General features: G+C 39.3%; 1 protein-coding gene across 1 annotated transcript in view; it reads right to left on the minus strand.

Annotated features, from left to right (window-relative positions):
• col7a1 (collagen, type VII, alpha 1) overlaps positions 1–15,012 on the minus strand; it is a 265,397-nt gene that overhangs the window by 151,827 nt on the left and 98,558 nt on the right. Inside the window, exons 6-12 of the mRNA XM_061930639.2 lie at positions 9,671–9,743; positions 9,405–9,585; positions 9,173–9,329; positions 5,996–6,089; positions 5,752–5,910; positions 2,800–2,957; positions 2,436–2,565 (exon numbers count right to left, since the gene is read on the minus strand). Coding sequence (XP_061786623.2) covers positions 2,436–2,565; positions 2,800–2,957; positions 5,752–5,910; positions 5,996–6,089; positions 9,173–9,329; positions 9,405–9,585; positions 9,671–9,734 — 943 coding nt within the window. The 5' untranslated portion in view covers positions 9,735–9,743. The remainder of the gene's footprint in view (positions 1–2,435; positions 2,566–2,799; positions 2,958–5,751; positions 5,911–5,995; positions 6,090–9,172; positions 9,330–9,404; positions 9,586–9,670; positions 9,744–15,012) is intronic.

Consider the following 15,012-nt stretch of genomic DNA (forward strand, 5'->3'; position numbering starts at 1 on the left):
TGCTACAAAGGTTGAGCTGATTCTCTGTTTGTGGCGCTGTCGCGTTAGTTTTTCCATCAATCCATCCATCGTCCATCTGTACCGCTTGTTTCAACTTGTAAAATTGCTCTGTTGTGCAGCATGGGGCTGCTCCACCCGCGAAAAGTGTGGAAATACTTTACATCGTTTTCCCTGCAACCCGGAAAGGAGACACTTATAGGAAGTTTAAGATTTGCCGTCAACACTGGAGAACCATAGATTACAGTGTTGTGTGCCAGGTAAACACACAACACAACGTCTGCGTTTTGTTCAGGAGAGAACACACAGAAGCTAATACAAATACCAAAAGAAAAATAACAAATTAAAAAGATGATTTGACAAAAACAAACTATCTTTTAAATCTCAGTAAAACTAAAATAATGCTATTCGGTAACAGTAGAAGAGAAAGTCAAACACGACTACAAATAGCCAGAGTAGACATTGAAAGAGTAAAAGAAACCAAATTTTGGGTGTAGTGACGGATGAAAAAATGAACTGGAAATCTCATATTAAGAATATACAATATAAAGTGGCAAGAACTACGTCAATAATGAATAAAGCAAAATATGTTTTCAACCAAAAATCACTCCATATTCTCTACTGCGCGCTAGTGTTACCATATCTGAGTTATTGTGCAGAAATATGGGGAAAAGTCAAAATTCCAAAATCCAAAATGAAGATTGTGGCAAAATGAGGGTAATAAGTTATTTTACTGCGTCGCGACAAAACACTGCACGAATGTAGCAGCATCGTGCATCGCATATAGCTGCAAAATTATAATTTGACGAAATAAGAGCATGTTTCATTGTAAGTTTATGAGCTGGAGTATGTTTAGAACTATATGTAGACTTATTTTGGTTAATTTTGTCAGGAAAACTAACACAAAAAAATGTGTGCATGCTTCTGGGCACACGTCCTTGGTAGCAGTCATGGCGCCTGTTGTTGAGTTGGCCCCTATACGCAGCTCTGCAACAGCACTTTATGTTGAGCTTGAGGCATCAATACAGTTGACAAAGGGATTTTCAGTCCTTTTCTATGCGCCACAAGCTTTCTAATGCCTCACACTTTGAAAATCGCAGATTTAAAATATTAAAATATTGTTACGTGACGACGTAGTCAAATTGGAAAAACATACACAACAACTTAGTGGCTGACAACATTGTAATATGCATGCCAGGCCACTAGTTGGCAATGTGATTTGGAAGAAAAACATCTCATTGCACTATAGTGTGGTTGTAAAATACTCGAGTCGTGTATAAAGAGAGTATGGTCACCTCGGTTTCAGGCGAACACCTCAATGATTGGTCAGAGGGCACTGACATGACTCCAGGGCACCATGACTGCTACCAACTGACTGATGCCATGTGTTGGCAGTGCTTTCTTGTTATACAATAACGCAATTCGGTAGCAGCAGAAAAGAAAGTCAAACACAAATAGACGGACATTGAAAGAGTAAAAGAAACCAAATTTTGGGTGTAATAATAGATGAGAAAATGAACTGGACATCTCATAAAAAAAATACAACATAAAGTGGCAAAAAATAAGTCAATAATGAATAAAGCAAAATATGTATTGGACCAAAAATCACTCAATATTCTCTACTGCTAGCCAGTGTTGCCTTATCTGAGTTATTGTGCAGAAATATGGGAAATAAGCACAAATGTACACTTATTCACTTAGCATGTTAGAAAAAAAAGGTTAGTTAAAATAATACATAATGAGTGATACATACAGTGATTTCAAATACTTTGGAGGCAGCCAACACAGTTGACATACTTCACACAAAAGTCACAATTTATCCGTGATTGTTGGTCCAAAGCTAATGAAGATTTTGGCAAAATGAGGGTTACAAGTTATTTTTTGGGTTGTTCTGTGTATTTTTTTACATTTCTTGCGCCGTCGTATGCTTGTTAAAATGCATGCTGGTCACGAAATACTGCAGGAATGCGTCAAATACGTCTGCAAAATTATAATTACACAAAATAAAATCTTGTTTTATTGTAAGTTTTAGAACTATATATAGACGTATTATTTTGGAGTTTTTTCGTCAAAAAACTAACGTCAAAACAAAAGAAATTGCATGCATCATAGCACAGCCGCACACGTCCTTGGTAGCTAACATGGCGCCTGTTGTTTATTTGGCCATACCCTCTTTATAGACGACTCTGAAAATACTCACAAATAAACACACCCTTCAGTACACTTTTTAGTTTACACAGAAACAGTAAACATGTCTGTTTTCAATGTTTTCAGGTTCTAAAATACTGTTGTTATGAAAACATTTTCTATTGTGAAAACCACTCCATGCCAGTGTAAGTTGGAGCTATAGACGGTGATGAGTTTCATGTGCCTCCAGTCTGACGTAAAAAGATCTGTTGGCAATTTGGAGACTTGTGGATCGTCTGCTTGCTACTCACTCGTTTGTTGCTTTGCAGAAACCGACTCTCCCACACTGTTGGGGTATTGAGCAATGACGGTCACGAGGTAGTCTGTTCCCGACCTCAGCTCTAGTGCTGTAAAGATCCTCTGGCTGCCAGACACGGTCTCCTGCAGTAAAGAGGCATTTTGTTTTGTTTTCCAATAGGGAATTTCACTTTGCCAAATTACAGACTCAAACGCACATAATAAAGATCCAACCTTTGGGCATGTTGATACTCAAACTGAATGTGTTTGTCAACAGACTTCAAACTATAATTACAGACTTCAGCCGTAGTCATACCAAATCTACCTGCTACCTCTAGAAGAAACTTCAATACCCATCTTTGAATATCCTGGACTCACCTGGCGCAGTTCTGCCGTGATAGGCTGACCCGTGCTCGAGAGGGGCACGTACTGGACCACGTAGCCTCTCAAAGGCCCGCCTGCAGAATTCCAGCGGAACCTGAGCGAATCGGACGTGACGGCTGTGAACTGGATGCTGGATGGACCGGAATATCCCTCTAAGAAGAGAGTAGAGGTTGTTATACGCACACAAAAACCAAGATGCGTCTCACTGTATAGACAGAGAATATCAAGACACGTCTCTTAAATGATGAAATCCGTCAGAGGATGGTCCAGACCTCTTCTTAGTTCTTAGCAAACATTTTGGTATGCTCTTATTAGACAGGCCATTTTCCAGCAGGACTGTGCTCTAGTGCACAAAGCAGTGTGGAAGACTGGAAGAATTTGAGAATACGGACCTAAATCCTACAGAGATCATGATCTCGACCAGACCTTAAGCTTGTCAATCTAGCCCGCCGGACATTTCCAAATAATTTTTTTAGATCTTTAAGATCAAAACTGTAGCTGTCATTATGATGTGCAGTGATGTTTTCAAATTACCGTAAATCTTGAACTATACAAAGTATTTCAATGCTTGGAATGTGCGCTTTTGCCTTATATACTAGTTAATGTGGTAATTTAAGTCACAGCAGCTCAGACGAGGCACCAAGCAGTGTGGGTGGGGAGCGTTTCCACAGAGTGTTTCAAGCCTGAAAATGCGGGTGTCAGAGACAGACACGGAAGGAGATTTTTACAACACAGTTCTAAAGCTTAGTGATATATCAGATGTATCAGATCGTAGGTGGGGTATTTCGCTGTGTTTGTTGCGTTTTGCTTGATTGTAATATGTCGATCGAGAGGGGGTGTGACGTTTATATGTTGTCAATATTCAGTGTTTTATCGTTCATAGTTAATATTGTAAATCCCACATTCTTTATTTTCATGTACATTCTGGGTGTCTCATTCAGTAAAAAAATTTAACATTCCATTCAGTTTTTTAAGGCGGTCTGTCATAACGTTTTTAGCATTCAATCAGACATTATTGTGAGGTTTTGTATTAGTGTTCCTAAAAATAGATATACCGGCCCCCAGACATTTTTTTCTCTAAATTTGGCCCCCGAGTCAAAATAATTGCCCAGGCCTGATCTAGATTCTCTCTCAAGTCTATCAGTGACCTCTGACATGGATGGCAAAAAGTCCCACACGATAGAAGCTGTTACAATGCGAAGGTAAGGATCTACTCCTTAATATCCTTAATTTTTCACTCCCTGTAGGTTAAGTGTGAGGCCATTTTAAGCCTAAACTGGAATGAAAAGGGCTGTTTGCAAAACATTTTAAATTAAAAATATAACAAAAATATATAACGGTAAGCTCATGTGTCACTATTAGTGGTTCAAAAGAACACATTTTCTAAAAAGTCAATACGTTTCACAATTATTAATTATATTGCGAAAAGTAAGCCCAAAATAAGAATATAAATTTATGTAATAATATAAATATCGGGTAACACTTTAGTATGGGGAACATATTCACCATTAATTAGTTGCTTATTAACATGCAAATTAGTAACATATTGGCTCTTAATTAGTCATTATTAAGTACTTATTCTGCATGGCCTTATCATACAGCCAGTAAGCCATTAACTAAGAGTGTTCCCTCAATAACCTCAGATTTATTGCTTATTAGTAACCCTAACCCTTATATGTTCCCCTAGTGTCCAAATAACTCTAAATGAAGTCTTTACTTAGAATATGTTTCCCATACTAAAGTGTCACCAAATATTGCAAGCAAACAACAGAGAGGTACTGTTGTATGAAAAGTAGCGTTGTTGTTGTTGCAGTTGTTTAAGTTAATTTTGAACATGCCGACAGTTACAATATGATACATCGCATATTTCACATTGTCCCATTTTGTAATTACAACATGTCCAAAAAGGATTAGGAAGAATCAGATCTTATTTAATTCTACCCTTTTTCCACTTCATAGCAATTACTAACACATGTTTTCACTTCCTGATCTCAATTTGTAACACAGTTTAAATTAATGAATAATAAAAACAACAGTTGTCATAAATAAATAGTTAAATATTCCATTATCACATAAAGAGATGGCAAAGATGATCTTATTTTTAATAAGGTTCAAAATGTTCATCAGGACTCTTCTTCTTCTTAAACTGGATCATATTAGTGCATTGTTTATTAATCCATTCTATAATTTAATTCCACATACTGATATGCGAAAGGTTTCAAGTGTTGTACGTGCATACAAATGTTTTAAATTAAAATTTTCTCTGAGGTTATATTTCTCCTCTTTTGTTGAGAATTGTACATTCTTTTGTAGCAGATTATATTTGGCTTTGCACATCATTTTAGCTGTTTGCAAATGCACCAAATCATTTAATTTCAATATTTTTGATTCCATCAATAAAGGGTTTGAGTATTCTTTATTACCTTTTTTGTAACACAGTTATTGAATGTAGCGTACTTTTGTAGTTATTTCCTCATATTTCCACACAATAACTCAGATATGGTAAGATGATCTGTGGTAGAGAAAATATGTTGCTTTATTCATGATTGAAATATTTATTGTTGTATATTTTAATATGAGATTTCCGGTTCATTTTATCATCATCTATTATTACACCTAAAAATAATCTTTTTAGGCAAGGTCCGCCAACAGAAAAAAGTGAAATGTAGGTTGTTTTTTTCTGGGAAAACATTGCTTAGCATTAGGCTGGTTAGAAACACTAGTCTGTGAATGTGAGAAAGACAAGCGGTAGAAAATGGACAGAAGGCATTGATTAGCATATCCTAACCTACATTGCATTGTTTTTTAATTTGGATAAATGAATTCCAGAGGCCCTGCATCCTTATTTCTTTCTGTATGTGGCCTTTAGTGAAAAAGACTTGACAGCCCGGCTGTAACTGTGTGTATTAGTTCCACCACATTGTGTAAATATATGAGCATACATACCAATAATTGCATAGACTCCGCCTGCCGTGGAGCACACCCGGGGGCTCACGAGCGGAAGCAGAGTGTTGAGCAGTTTGAAGTCCCCAACAAAGGAGGTGAAATCACCGCTGGGCTTGGAGGAAATCTCAGCCAGTTCACTGCTGTCCGCGCTCTTAATGCCTGACACACAAGACGAAGAAGGAATCAGACAAAACACACACACAGCTGCTGTGACAGAACGCAAACTTCTCCTGAGACTACGTACCAACCGCAAAGATGTGCACCCCGTTATTTCGCAGCTTCTGCGCCGGTTCTTGCACGCCGTCCTGCGACTTCCCGTCCGTGATCAAGATAACGATCTGACAAGGAAAAGGAAACATTAGGGGCCTCATTTACAAAGGTCCTAATACCACGCGCTAAGCGGCGTGTGCAATCTACACAACTACAGATATTATCAGTGGGCGTGTTGCTTTGTGTCCTACCAAGACTGAATGGTGGTGCAGACCGCCTTATTTAAATTAGGATTTTGCGTGTACTCTACAGGGCATCACTATGTAGAACAGGGGTGTCAAACTAATTTTGGATCGGGGGCCACGTGGAGAAAAATCTACTCCCAAGTGGGCCGGACTGGTAAAATCACGGCACGATAACTTTAAAATAAAGACAACTTCAGATTATTTTCTTTGTTTAAAAATAGAACAAGCACATTCTGAAATTGTACAAATCCTAATGTTGTTGGGTTTTTTTTTTACACTTACATTTTGCGGTTAATAGTACCGTATTTTCCGGACTATAAGTCGCAGTTTTTTTCATAGTTTGGCCGGGGGTGCGACTTATACTCAGGAGCGACTTATGTGTGAAATTATTAACACATTAGCGTAAAATATCAAATAATATTATTTAGCTCATTCACGTAAGAGGCTAGACGTATAAGATTTCATGAGATTTAGCGATTAGGAGTGACAGATTGTTTGGTAAACGTATAGCATGTTCTATATGTTATAGTTATTTGAATGACTCTTACCATAATATGTTACGTTAACATACCAGGCACGTTCTCAGTTGGTTATTTATGCCTCATATAACGTACAATTATTCAGCCTGTTGTTCACTATTCTTTATTTATTTTAAATTGCCTTTCAAATGTCTATTCTTGGTGTTGGGTTTTATCAAATAAATGTCCCCAAAAAATGCGACTTATACTCCAGTGCGACTTATATATGTTTTTTTTCTTTCTTTATTATACATTTTCGGCCGGTGCGACTTATACTCCGGAGCGACTTATAGTCCGAAAAATACGGTATTCTATCTTTTTTTGTCGTTATTTATATTTTCTGAATAAATGATGTGATAATGTTCATCATTCAACTCATTGGTGTTAACTTTCAATCTATCAAGATAAAAAAATTATATCAAAATCAAATTACAGTATGTTATATATGTAGTTTTATTTAGTAGGTTTATTTTGTACATATGTAGCATCATCTACATTGGTACAAAGAATTGCTATTGCGACATCAAGCAGACACATTTAGAACAGCTGTTTATTTCAATTAAAAAATTTCAGGTTATTTTTTTATACTTAACAAACTCATACCACGGGCCGGATAAAACCTGTTCACGGACCTGATCCGGCCCTTCGGGCCGTACGTTTGACACCCCTGATGTAGACGTTCGATCATTTACTGCACTTTTATGGTATCATGCTCCGAACTGTGGAGTTTTGCTATGTTTTCAAACAGGCAGTATACATTTACCATTTTTATGGGTATTTTAGTCACAGTCTAAAATGCATCTACAACGGAAACACCTTTTTTTTAGCGTTGAAGGTGCACTCATGGGAGAGAAGCTGCACCGACTGCGCTCAAGACAACAAAAAATGCTTACTTCAATAATATTTATTTCAAATAGATATGTTAACATTACACTTTTTTTTAGATGAACGGCATAAAATAAAATTGCCAGCAGACACCATAACGCATCAATTTGAATTTGTTTTAATCAGCACCTTAAGTCACCCAGCAGTCATGAAAGGATGTTGCTGAATAGACGATATGTCTAATATTTTCTAATTCTGATAAATCATGCAAATATGTTGACACACACATATGACAGAGGATTCTCTGTCAGTCGTCTGTCTCTGCAGCGCTAGCACCGATCCTTTCTCACGGCTGTGTGTGTCAGTTTGCACGTACCATAAATTACGGACTATAAGCCGCTACTTTTTTTGTACACTTTGTAGAGGGTGCGGCTAAATTATAAATGTATTTTATCCGCTAAGGCCATAAAAAAGTTTTCCAAAAAAACGTTCCAAAAAAACCCCAAAAAATACGCTGATAAGGCGTTTTATTTTGTGGACGAGTTCGCTCACTACAGGAGCTGCAGTGTCCTTCCACTAGTGCTTTTTTTTTTTCAACCGTAGTACTGTTCGGCCTTTGAGCCGTTAATAGCGTTTCTACTCACATGGATTCTTCATTCATCACTACGAGCAACGATTGTAAGTTTTACAGTATAACAAACTGTTTATGCTTACTAAACTGTCCCATGTGTGATGTCTTTAGGAGTGTTGTCATGCATATTTGTAGGTGCTATCATAATGACACTAGCGTTGTTAGCAATAGTTCATCTGCTAACACGTTTATGAGTGTCTGTGTTGGTATTTATTAACTTACGTCATTCTTTTTGTATTGTTTCAGTTCCACAAATTCTTCAGTAAATTCACCAAAACCTCACCGTGTAGTTATGGAGTCTGTTTAGCTGATTGGAGAGCTAGCTTCCGCAGCTCGTGGGTCCATGACAACGACTTCTGTTTTGTTTGAGCAGCCGTTTTACTGCCGTGTTACAGACACCGTTTGGAAACAATCAAGGTATGTAAATAAACATTTACAAAATCTTTCTGTGTAAATAACTCATTTCGCAACATATATCTGTGGTTTACAGTCAGGTATGGCTATTACATGAGAAATATATTTTGTTTTCTATAATTTAGTCGGTGCAGCTAATACACCGGTGCACTCTAAAGTCCAAAAAATACGATGCTTTTCAGGGGTTCTAAATACATTGCTAAATAGTGCTCGCAAAACGGTGCTGATGAATCACATCGCGCGTGCTGTATTTTATATTTGCATCTTCTTCCCCGTATTGTGGACATTTTGATGATCAGCATATGTCGTTGTGGCTTGTGCAGCCCTTTGAGACACTTGTGATTTAGGGCTATATAAATAAACTTTGATTGATTGATTGATTGATTCTGCATATTAATTAAGACAGAGACGCCTTGTACTGCTCACTTAACAGACACAATCCATTTTGCACACCTTTAGATCAGCTTTGTGTGCGTTATTAAGTTTGCACATGTTTAGTACAGTCAAACCTTTAGTAAAAATGGTCCTAAGTGGCCGAATAATGCTGACATTTCAAAGAACGGCTGCCTCTCACACACCTTTGGGACATCCCGGCTGTACGTGGGGTTAAAGAAGTTATCTGCGACAAACTTGAGACCAGCACCAGTGTGTGTGTTTCCACCCTTGTAGTTGAGACTCTGCACAGCCTTGATCAGCGCCGTGCCGTTAGTGTAAGTTCTAAAGGTGAACTCAACCCTGGGTGGACAGAAAGATGGATGAGTGCAACATGTTCTCTCGTTTACAGTCAAAAAAGGAAGCGCTGTCGGTCACCTGGAGGTGTCACTGTACTGTATTAGCCCAAAGCGAATTCCTGACTCGCTTACGGATCTTGCAAAAGGTTTGATGATCCCAGCTATAAAGCCTTTCAATTGCAGGAAGTTAGGTCTTCCAATGCTGGACGATCCATCCACTAGGAAAACAATGTCTGCTGCCTGGACGTTGTTACACCTGCCTGTAAAATCAGGAATAATGCATCAAGAAACAATCTCATGAAGGCAAACGACGATTACAGTGAATTCAAATCATGAAATGCTTACCCTGAGCTTTAGTGTGTGCCGTGAGTGACAGCAGCAGCATGGCGCTGAAAATCCAGCCCCTCATCTTTACAACCTGACAGCACACGGAACAAATTGAAAACATTTATTCCCAAACTCACATGCACGCTGGAATGTTGAGGATATTGCAAGACTGGCTTAAATACTTTATTTTTTAAGTAAGAAAGACCAACATTGATTTTGTAGTTCTAAAGCAGAGGGTTTTTTTAAGTGCAGAGGCATTTAAAATATAGAAAAAAATAAATGTTTTTAAACCTGCTAAGCTAACTCCAGTTATGTTAAGGCAGGGGTGTCCAAACCTTTTTGTCTTGCACTGGGCTAAAAAAATTTGGTCAAGGGTCAAAAGTCAACTGCATGTTAAGTAACTATATTAATATAGCCCATACATATACTGTATATGTGTACATGTTATATTAATATAATGGATGTATAATTAATAATTCATATAAAGGTGTGGTGAGTTTATCCTCTGCATTTGACCCATCACCCTGAGCAGTGAGCAGTGAGCAGCAGCGGTGGCCGCGCCCGGGAATAATTTTTTGGTGATTTAACCCCCAATTCCAACCCTTGATGCGGACTGCCAAGCAGGGAGGTAATGGGTCCCATTTTTATATATTATTGAATATTAAGAGTAAGTGAAAATTCGGCTCTTACTTTGTTTACTTCCGTGACGGCCTCCTTAAAGTTTTGTAATCAATCAGAAATATCAAGCTGCTAAAATGCGCCAAACATGGATAAGTGTGGAGAGAGTGTTTTGCATTATCCTATCATGCATTGTAAAGGATTTAAATGTGTGTAATTTAGAATTTTTTTATGGTGCATGGAATTTTTTTAAATAATATCCACAACTGTCAGTGAGCAGGTTGTGTTATGTGCAACCATGTGTGTTGACTTTTTGTATTTTTTGCATTTGTTTTGCACCATGACTAGGGAAGGTTGTCTGGATTGGGTTTTTGATTGATTGATTGAAACTTTTATTAGTAGATTGCACAGTACAGTACACATTCCGTACAATTGACCACTAAATGGCAACACCCGAATAAGTTTTTCAACTTGTTTAAGTCGGGGTCCACGTAAATCAATTCACGGTACAGGGTCATATCAGTGAATGTTGTGCCATGTTCAGTTCAAAGCACAAATATTGGTCATTAACCTGAAATACTCCCCGAGAGGGTGGCACAGTTGCAGAAACAAAATTCTTAAAATAATTGCAAAATACCGCACGGGCCATATTTCTTAAACTCAAGACATCTCATGGGGCAAATTAAAAACGCAGGAAGTAATTTGGACACCCTTGTGTTAAGGCAACATGATTTGTTGTTTTGTACTCCCACAGAGAGCAGTCAACTCCACAAAATTAGCTTTGTTTTTGCAGAGAGTAGGTGCCAAACAGTATTCTATTCTCCAAGGATTACTGTTTCACACTTTGAAAAACACAACATAGTCACAATTTATTACACTCAGGCAGAACATTGTCACATTCAGGGTTGAACTGTTTTGTTTTCAATATGTCTCTCAAGCATGAGGTAGACTTCAAAGATTCTTTGTTGTCAATTTTTCCATACTCTGATGGCAATGGGTGGCAAAGAAAATGAGCGTGAAAAGAAATGAGATATTCGGAAATGCTCAGAAAGTGGAGACACACCAATCAACACTGGCTGCGACTTCATGAAAGTTAAAGTACCACTGATAGTCCCACACACACTAAGTGTGGTGAAATTACCCTCTGCATTTGACCCAAGCCTTGTTCCACCACCTGAGAGGTGAGGGGAGTAGTAAGCAGCAGCGGTGGCCGCGCTCTGGAATCATTTCGGTGATTTAACCCCCAATTCCAACCCTTGATGCTGAGTGCCAAGCAGGGAGGTAATGGGTCCCATTTTTATAGTCTTTGGTATGACTCGACCGTGGTTTGAACTCACGACCTACCGATCTCAGGGCGGACACTGTAACCACAAGACCACTGAGCAGGTTATGAAGGCAAAAGATGGTATCTTGGAAGATATGAAAGGATCTTGGACGGTGATAACCAAATGGTCTCAATATCCATCGTTCCACTCAACCTGTTCCATGCGGAATGTCACGTAAATTGTCATAAATCTGACTGAAATGCTGTCATTTAAGGAACATTTGTCTGGGAAAATCATCACTCATTCGTCCCCAAAACACTCAACAGCCCCTTCCTCGAACTAAACAACATGAAAATGGCAACCAGCAACACCGGCTATGTCTGCGAACACACTTTGAAGCTAATACTAGCCAGGACCACGCATATTCCCGTAACATCTGCTTGTGTTGTTGTGAACTAAACCAAGAATTTAGGATTAACGTCCAGACATAACACTAGCCGTAATTAATAAGACACTGTTTTTATTTCACAACAGCAAACTGTCTTCTCCATACTCAAAACTCAAAAACATATCAGCCATTAAGCGCCTCTGAGAACAGTAACGCACTTCTCGCCTTCACAATAACATTGCAGTGCGCAACATCCAGTCTGCCAAAACAAGGGTTCAGGAAAAAGTACCTTACTTTAGCACTTTGTACTTAAAACTCATTGGCGCCAGGGTTGCGCAAAATAGACGATGTACGATAACAATTATATACATTTATCCGACGATAGAGCTTTTATTACTATGGCTACATTGTGATAATGTTGATGACACATTCTAGCTGTGACAGTGACCAGTGACAAACGAACGACTGCGTCCTCAACGCACTTTAGCGTCCTTGCTAGTGGCTAATGTCCCCCCACAGTGCAACTGCAAAACCCCTTCCAAGTCCAAATTCATTGCCTCCATGGTGGCAAATAACCTATGTTTCTTACAAATATCATCCCAGGAGGATGAGATCTAGCTAAACATGCTACGTACACGACACACCGTAGGACAGGGGTGTCAAGCATACGGCCAGTCATCTCTCGCTGCTTGCAACGGCAGAGTGGAAGAGAGTCCAGCCCCTCTCAAGAGGACTGGTTCCAAAGCCCGTGCTGTGCGTCGAAGTGAGTCCAACTAGATCCAGCCGGAATTTCTCTACCTCGCAAACCAGCTCAAGGTCCTCCCCCCCAGCGAGGTGACGTTCTTTGCCCCAAAAGCTAGCTTCTGTAGCCGAGGATCAGACCGCCAAGGGCCCTGTCTTCTGCTGCCGCCAAGCCCACATTGTACTCGACCTGTATGCCCCCTCCTATGAGTGGTGAGTCCATTAGAGGGGGGACCAACGTTGCCTCTACGGGCTGTGCTCAGCCGGGCTCCATAGGGACAGGCCCAGCCCACAGGTGCTCACCATCGAGCAGGACTGGCTCTAAAGGGGTCCTTGGTTTTGTTTTTCCATAGAGGTTTTCGAGCTGCTCTTTGTCTGGTCCCTCGCCTAGGACCTGTTTGTCTTGGGAGACCCTATCAGGGGGCATAGAAACCCCCAGACAAGCCCCCAGTTACTAGTAGCATATAATACATTGATAGCTGAAAGGCTTCCACATATTTCCCTTTTTTAATGACAGCACATTTAAGGATGTGCCTCAAGTCCTAATGCAAAACATTCCTCAGGACTCCACACCTGGAATTTTAACAGCCTGACCAAAACCCATTTCAGAAAGATCCAAAACACATCGACACTAGAGGTATGATATACTGTAGGCACACCTACAGTACTGTATATGTTATTTGAACACTGATACAGTTTGCGGTTCAAGAAAGGACGAGTGAACATCCATTCATAAACAAGTTGAGACAACGTTCACGACACATCGCCTGCTGCAAAACATCAAATAGTTTTCTCCTTTGCTGGCTACTTTTAGTGTGGGGACAAGTGTCTCCAATATTGTCCACCCATGTCTCCATCTAAACACAGCAGTGCGCTCTTAAACGCACGCCGGTAAGCGAGGGAAAATGACGTTAAACCAAGCGCTTGGCTCCGTTTACTCCGAGGGGAAATCTCGCTATGACGCTAGTGTGCATGCGCCTGACTTCGTGTTGCCTAAAATGCATTAATAAATGACGGTTTTTCGGTAATTAAAAAATTAGACGGTATGACTAACCGTCTGGAATTTTTATCGCAAATTATGATTATACCGTTTACTATTACAGCCCTCGTTCATTAATAAATACATTTTTTAGCCGCTTTTGCCGCAGTTAAATTTGAGCCCTGTTTCTATAATATATGCATGTTTGCATGTGTGTGACTTCAGAATCACCCTATATTTTGGAAACAAGGATGGAAAACAATATTTGTTTCTACATCTTGAACAAATTAAAGTTAACTCCCTCATGTCCACGATATATCATTACTGTTCAACTGGCAGCCCGGAAACAACATAAGACCGGCCCTCATGTTCAGTTCAAAACTTGAACCACAAACAACAATAAAACACTAGAGCGTTCTCAAAGAGATGATCTTTGACTTGCTTTTCTGCAATAAGTCCTAAAAACAGCAGAGCACTCTTGTTGTAGAGAGGAACTCGGACCAGTGTAAACACGCGCTCGTGTTTTAATTTACGATTAGCCATTTGGTGAAGGTATGACAGAACCTTGCATTGACATTTTACCTTCCTGAGAGATGACGCCTTCTGCAGTGGACGCTAGTGTTTTGCATAACAGGACAGTTTTTTTTCCACAATTTGTAACTCTGACATAAGAAATACACCAAAATGTCCACTGCAGAGGACACAAAATGAAAATAATATATTGTAAAGGTCCTTAGCTTTCTGCGATTGTGGGCCCTCAGAACAATTTAGTTGAATAGCTCTGCAATACATTCTCGAATAAAAAGCTTCAAGCCTGCCACCACAGAAAAGTCAAATGTGGGCGTCAGATGCAGCATGATTATCAGTAAATTCTTTTTTTTTAATCATTTCATCAATCAATTCCCAATCCAAATTAAACATCCTGTGCAACCCTAAATCTGCTTGCAGCCTTCCATTATGAGCATTGCACAAGTTTAACATCAACAAAAGCCAGATGGACTGATACAACTGCTTACATTAGTTGATCTTCTCGCGCAAAAACATTCATGAATCCAGTTAAAAATTCCTTGTTGACAATGAAGCCACAAAAAAATGCACATACACTAAATAATTGGATATAATGTGTCCATAAAGATGTCAACTGCAGCCAGTAAATTGTGTTCAAGTTGCAAAGAAACTATCACGCATAGTTCTCTACAGACGACACATTTGGGATGATTCCAGAGTTACCCGCTGCCAAAAACATAACAAAGCATGGCCAGAACAATGTAGACCAGGGGTGTCAAACTCATTTTAGATCGGGGGCCACATAGACAAAAATCTACTCCCAAGTGGGCCGGACAGGTAAAATCACGGCACGATAACTTAA

The sequence above is a fragment of the Nerophis lumbriciformis genome, linkage group LG03 (assembly GCF_033978685.3).
Source record: "Nerophis lumbriciformis linkage group LG03, RoL_Nlum_v2.1, whole genome shotgun sequence".
NCBI lineage: Eukaryota > Metazoa > Chordata > Actinopteri > Syngnathiformes > Syngnathidae > Nerophis > Nerophis lumbriciformis.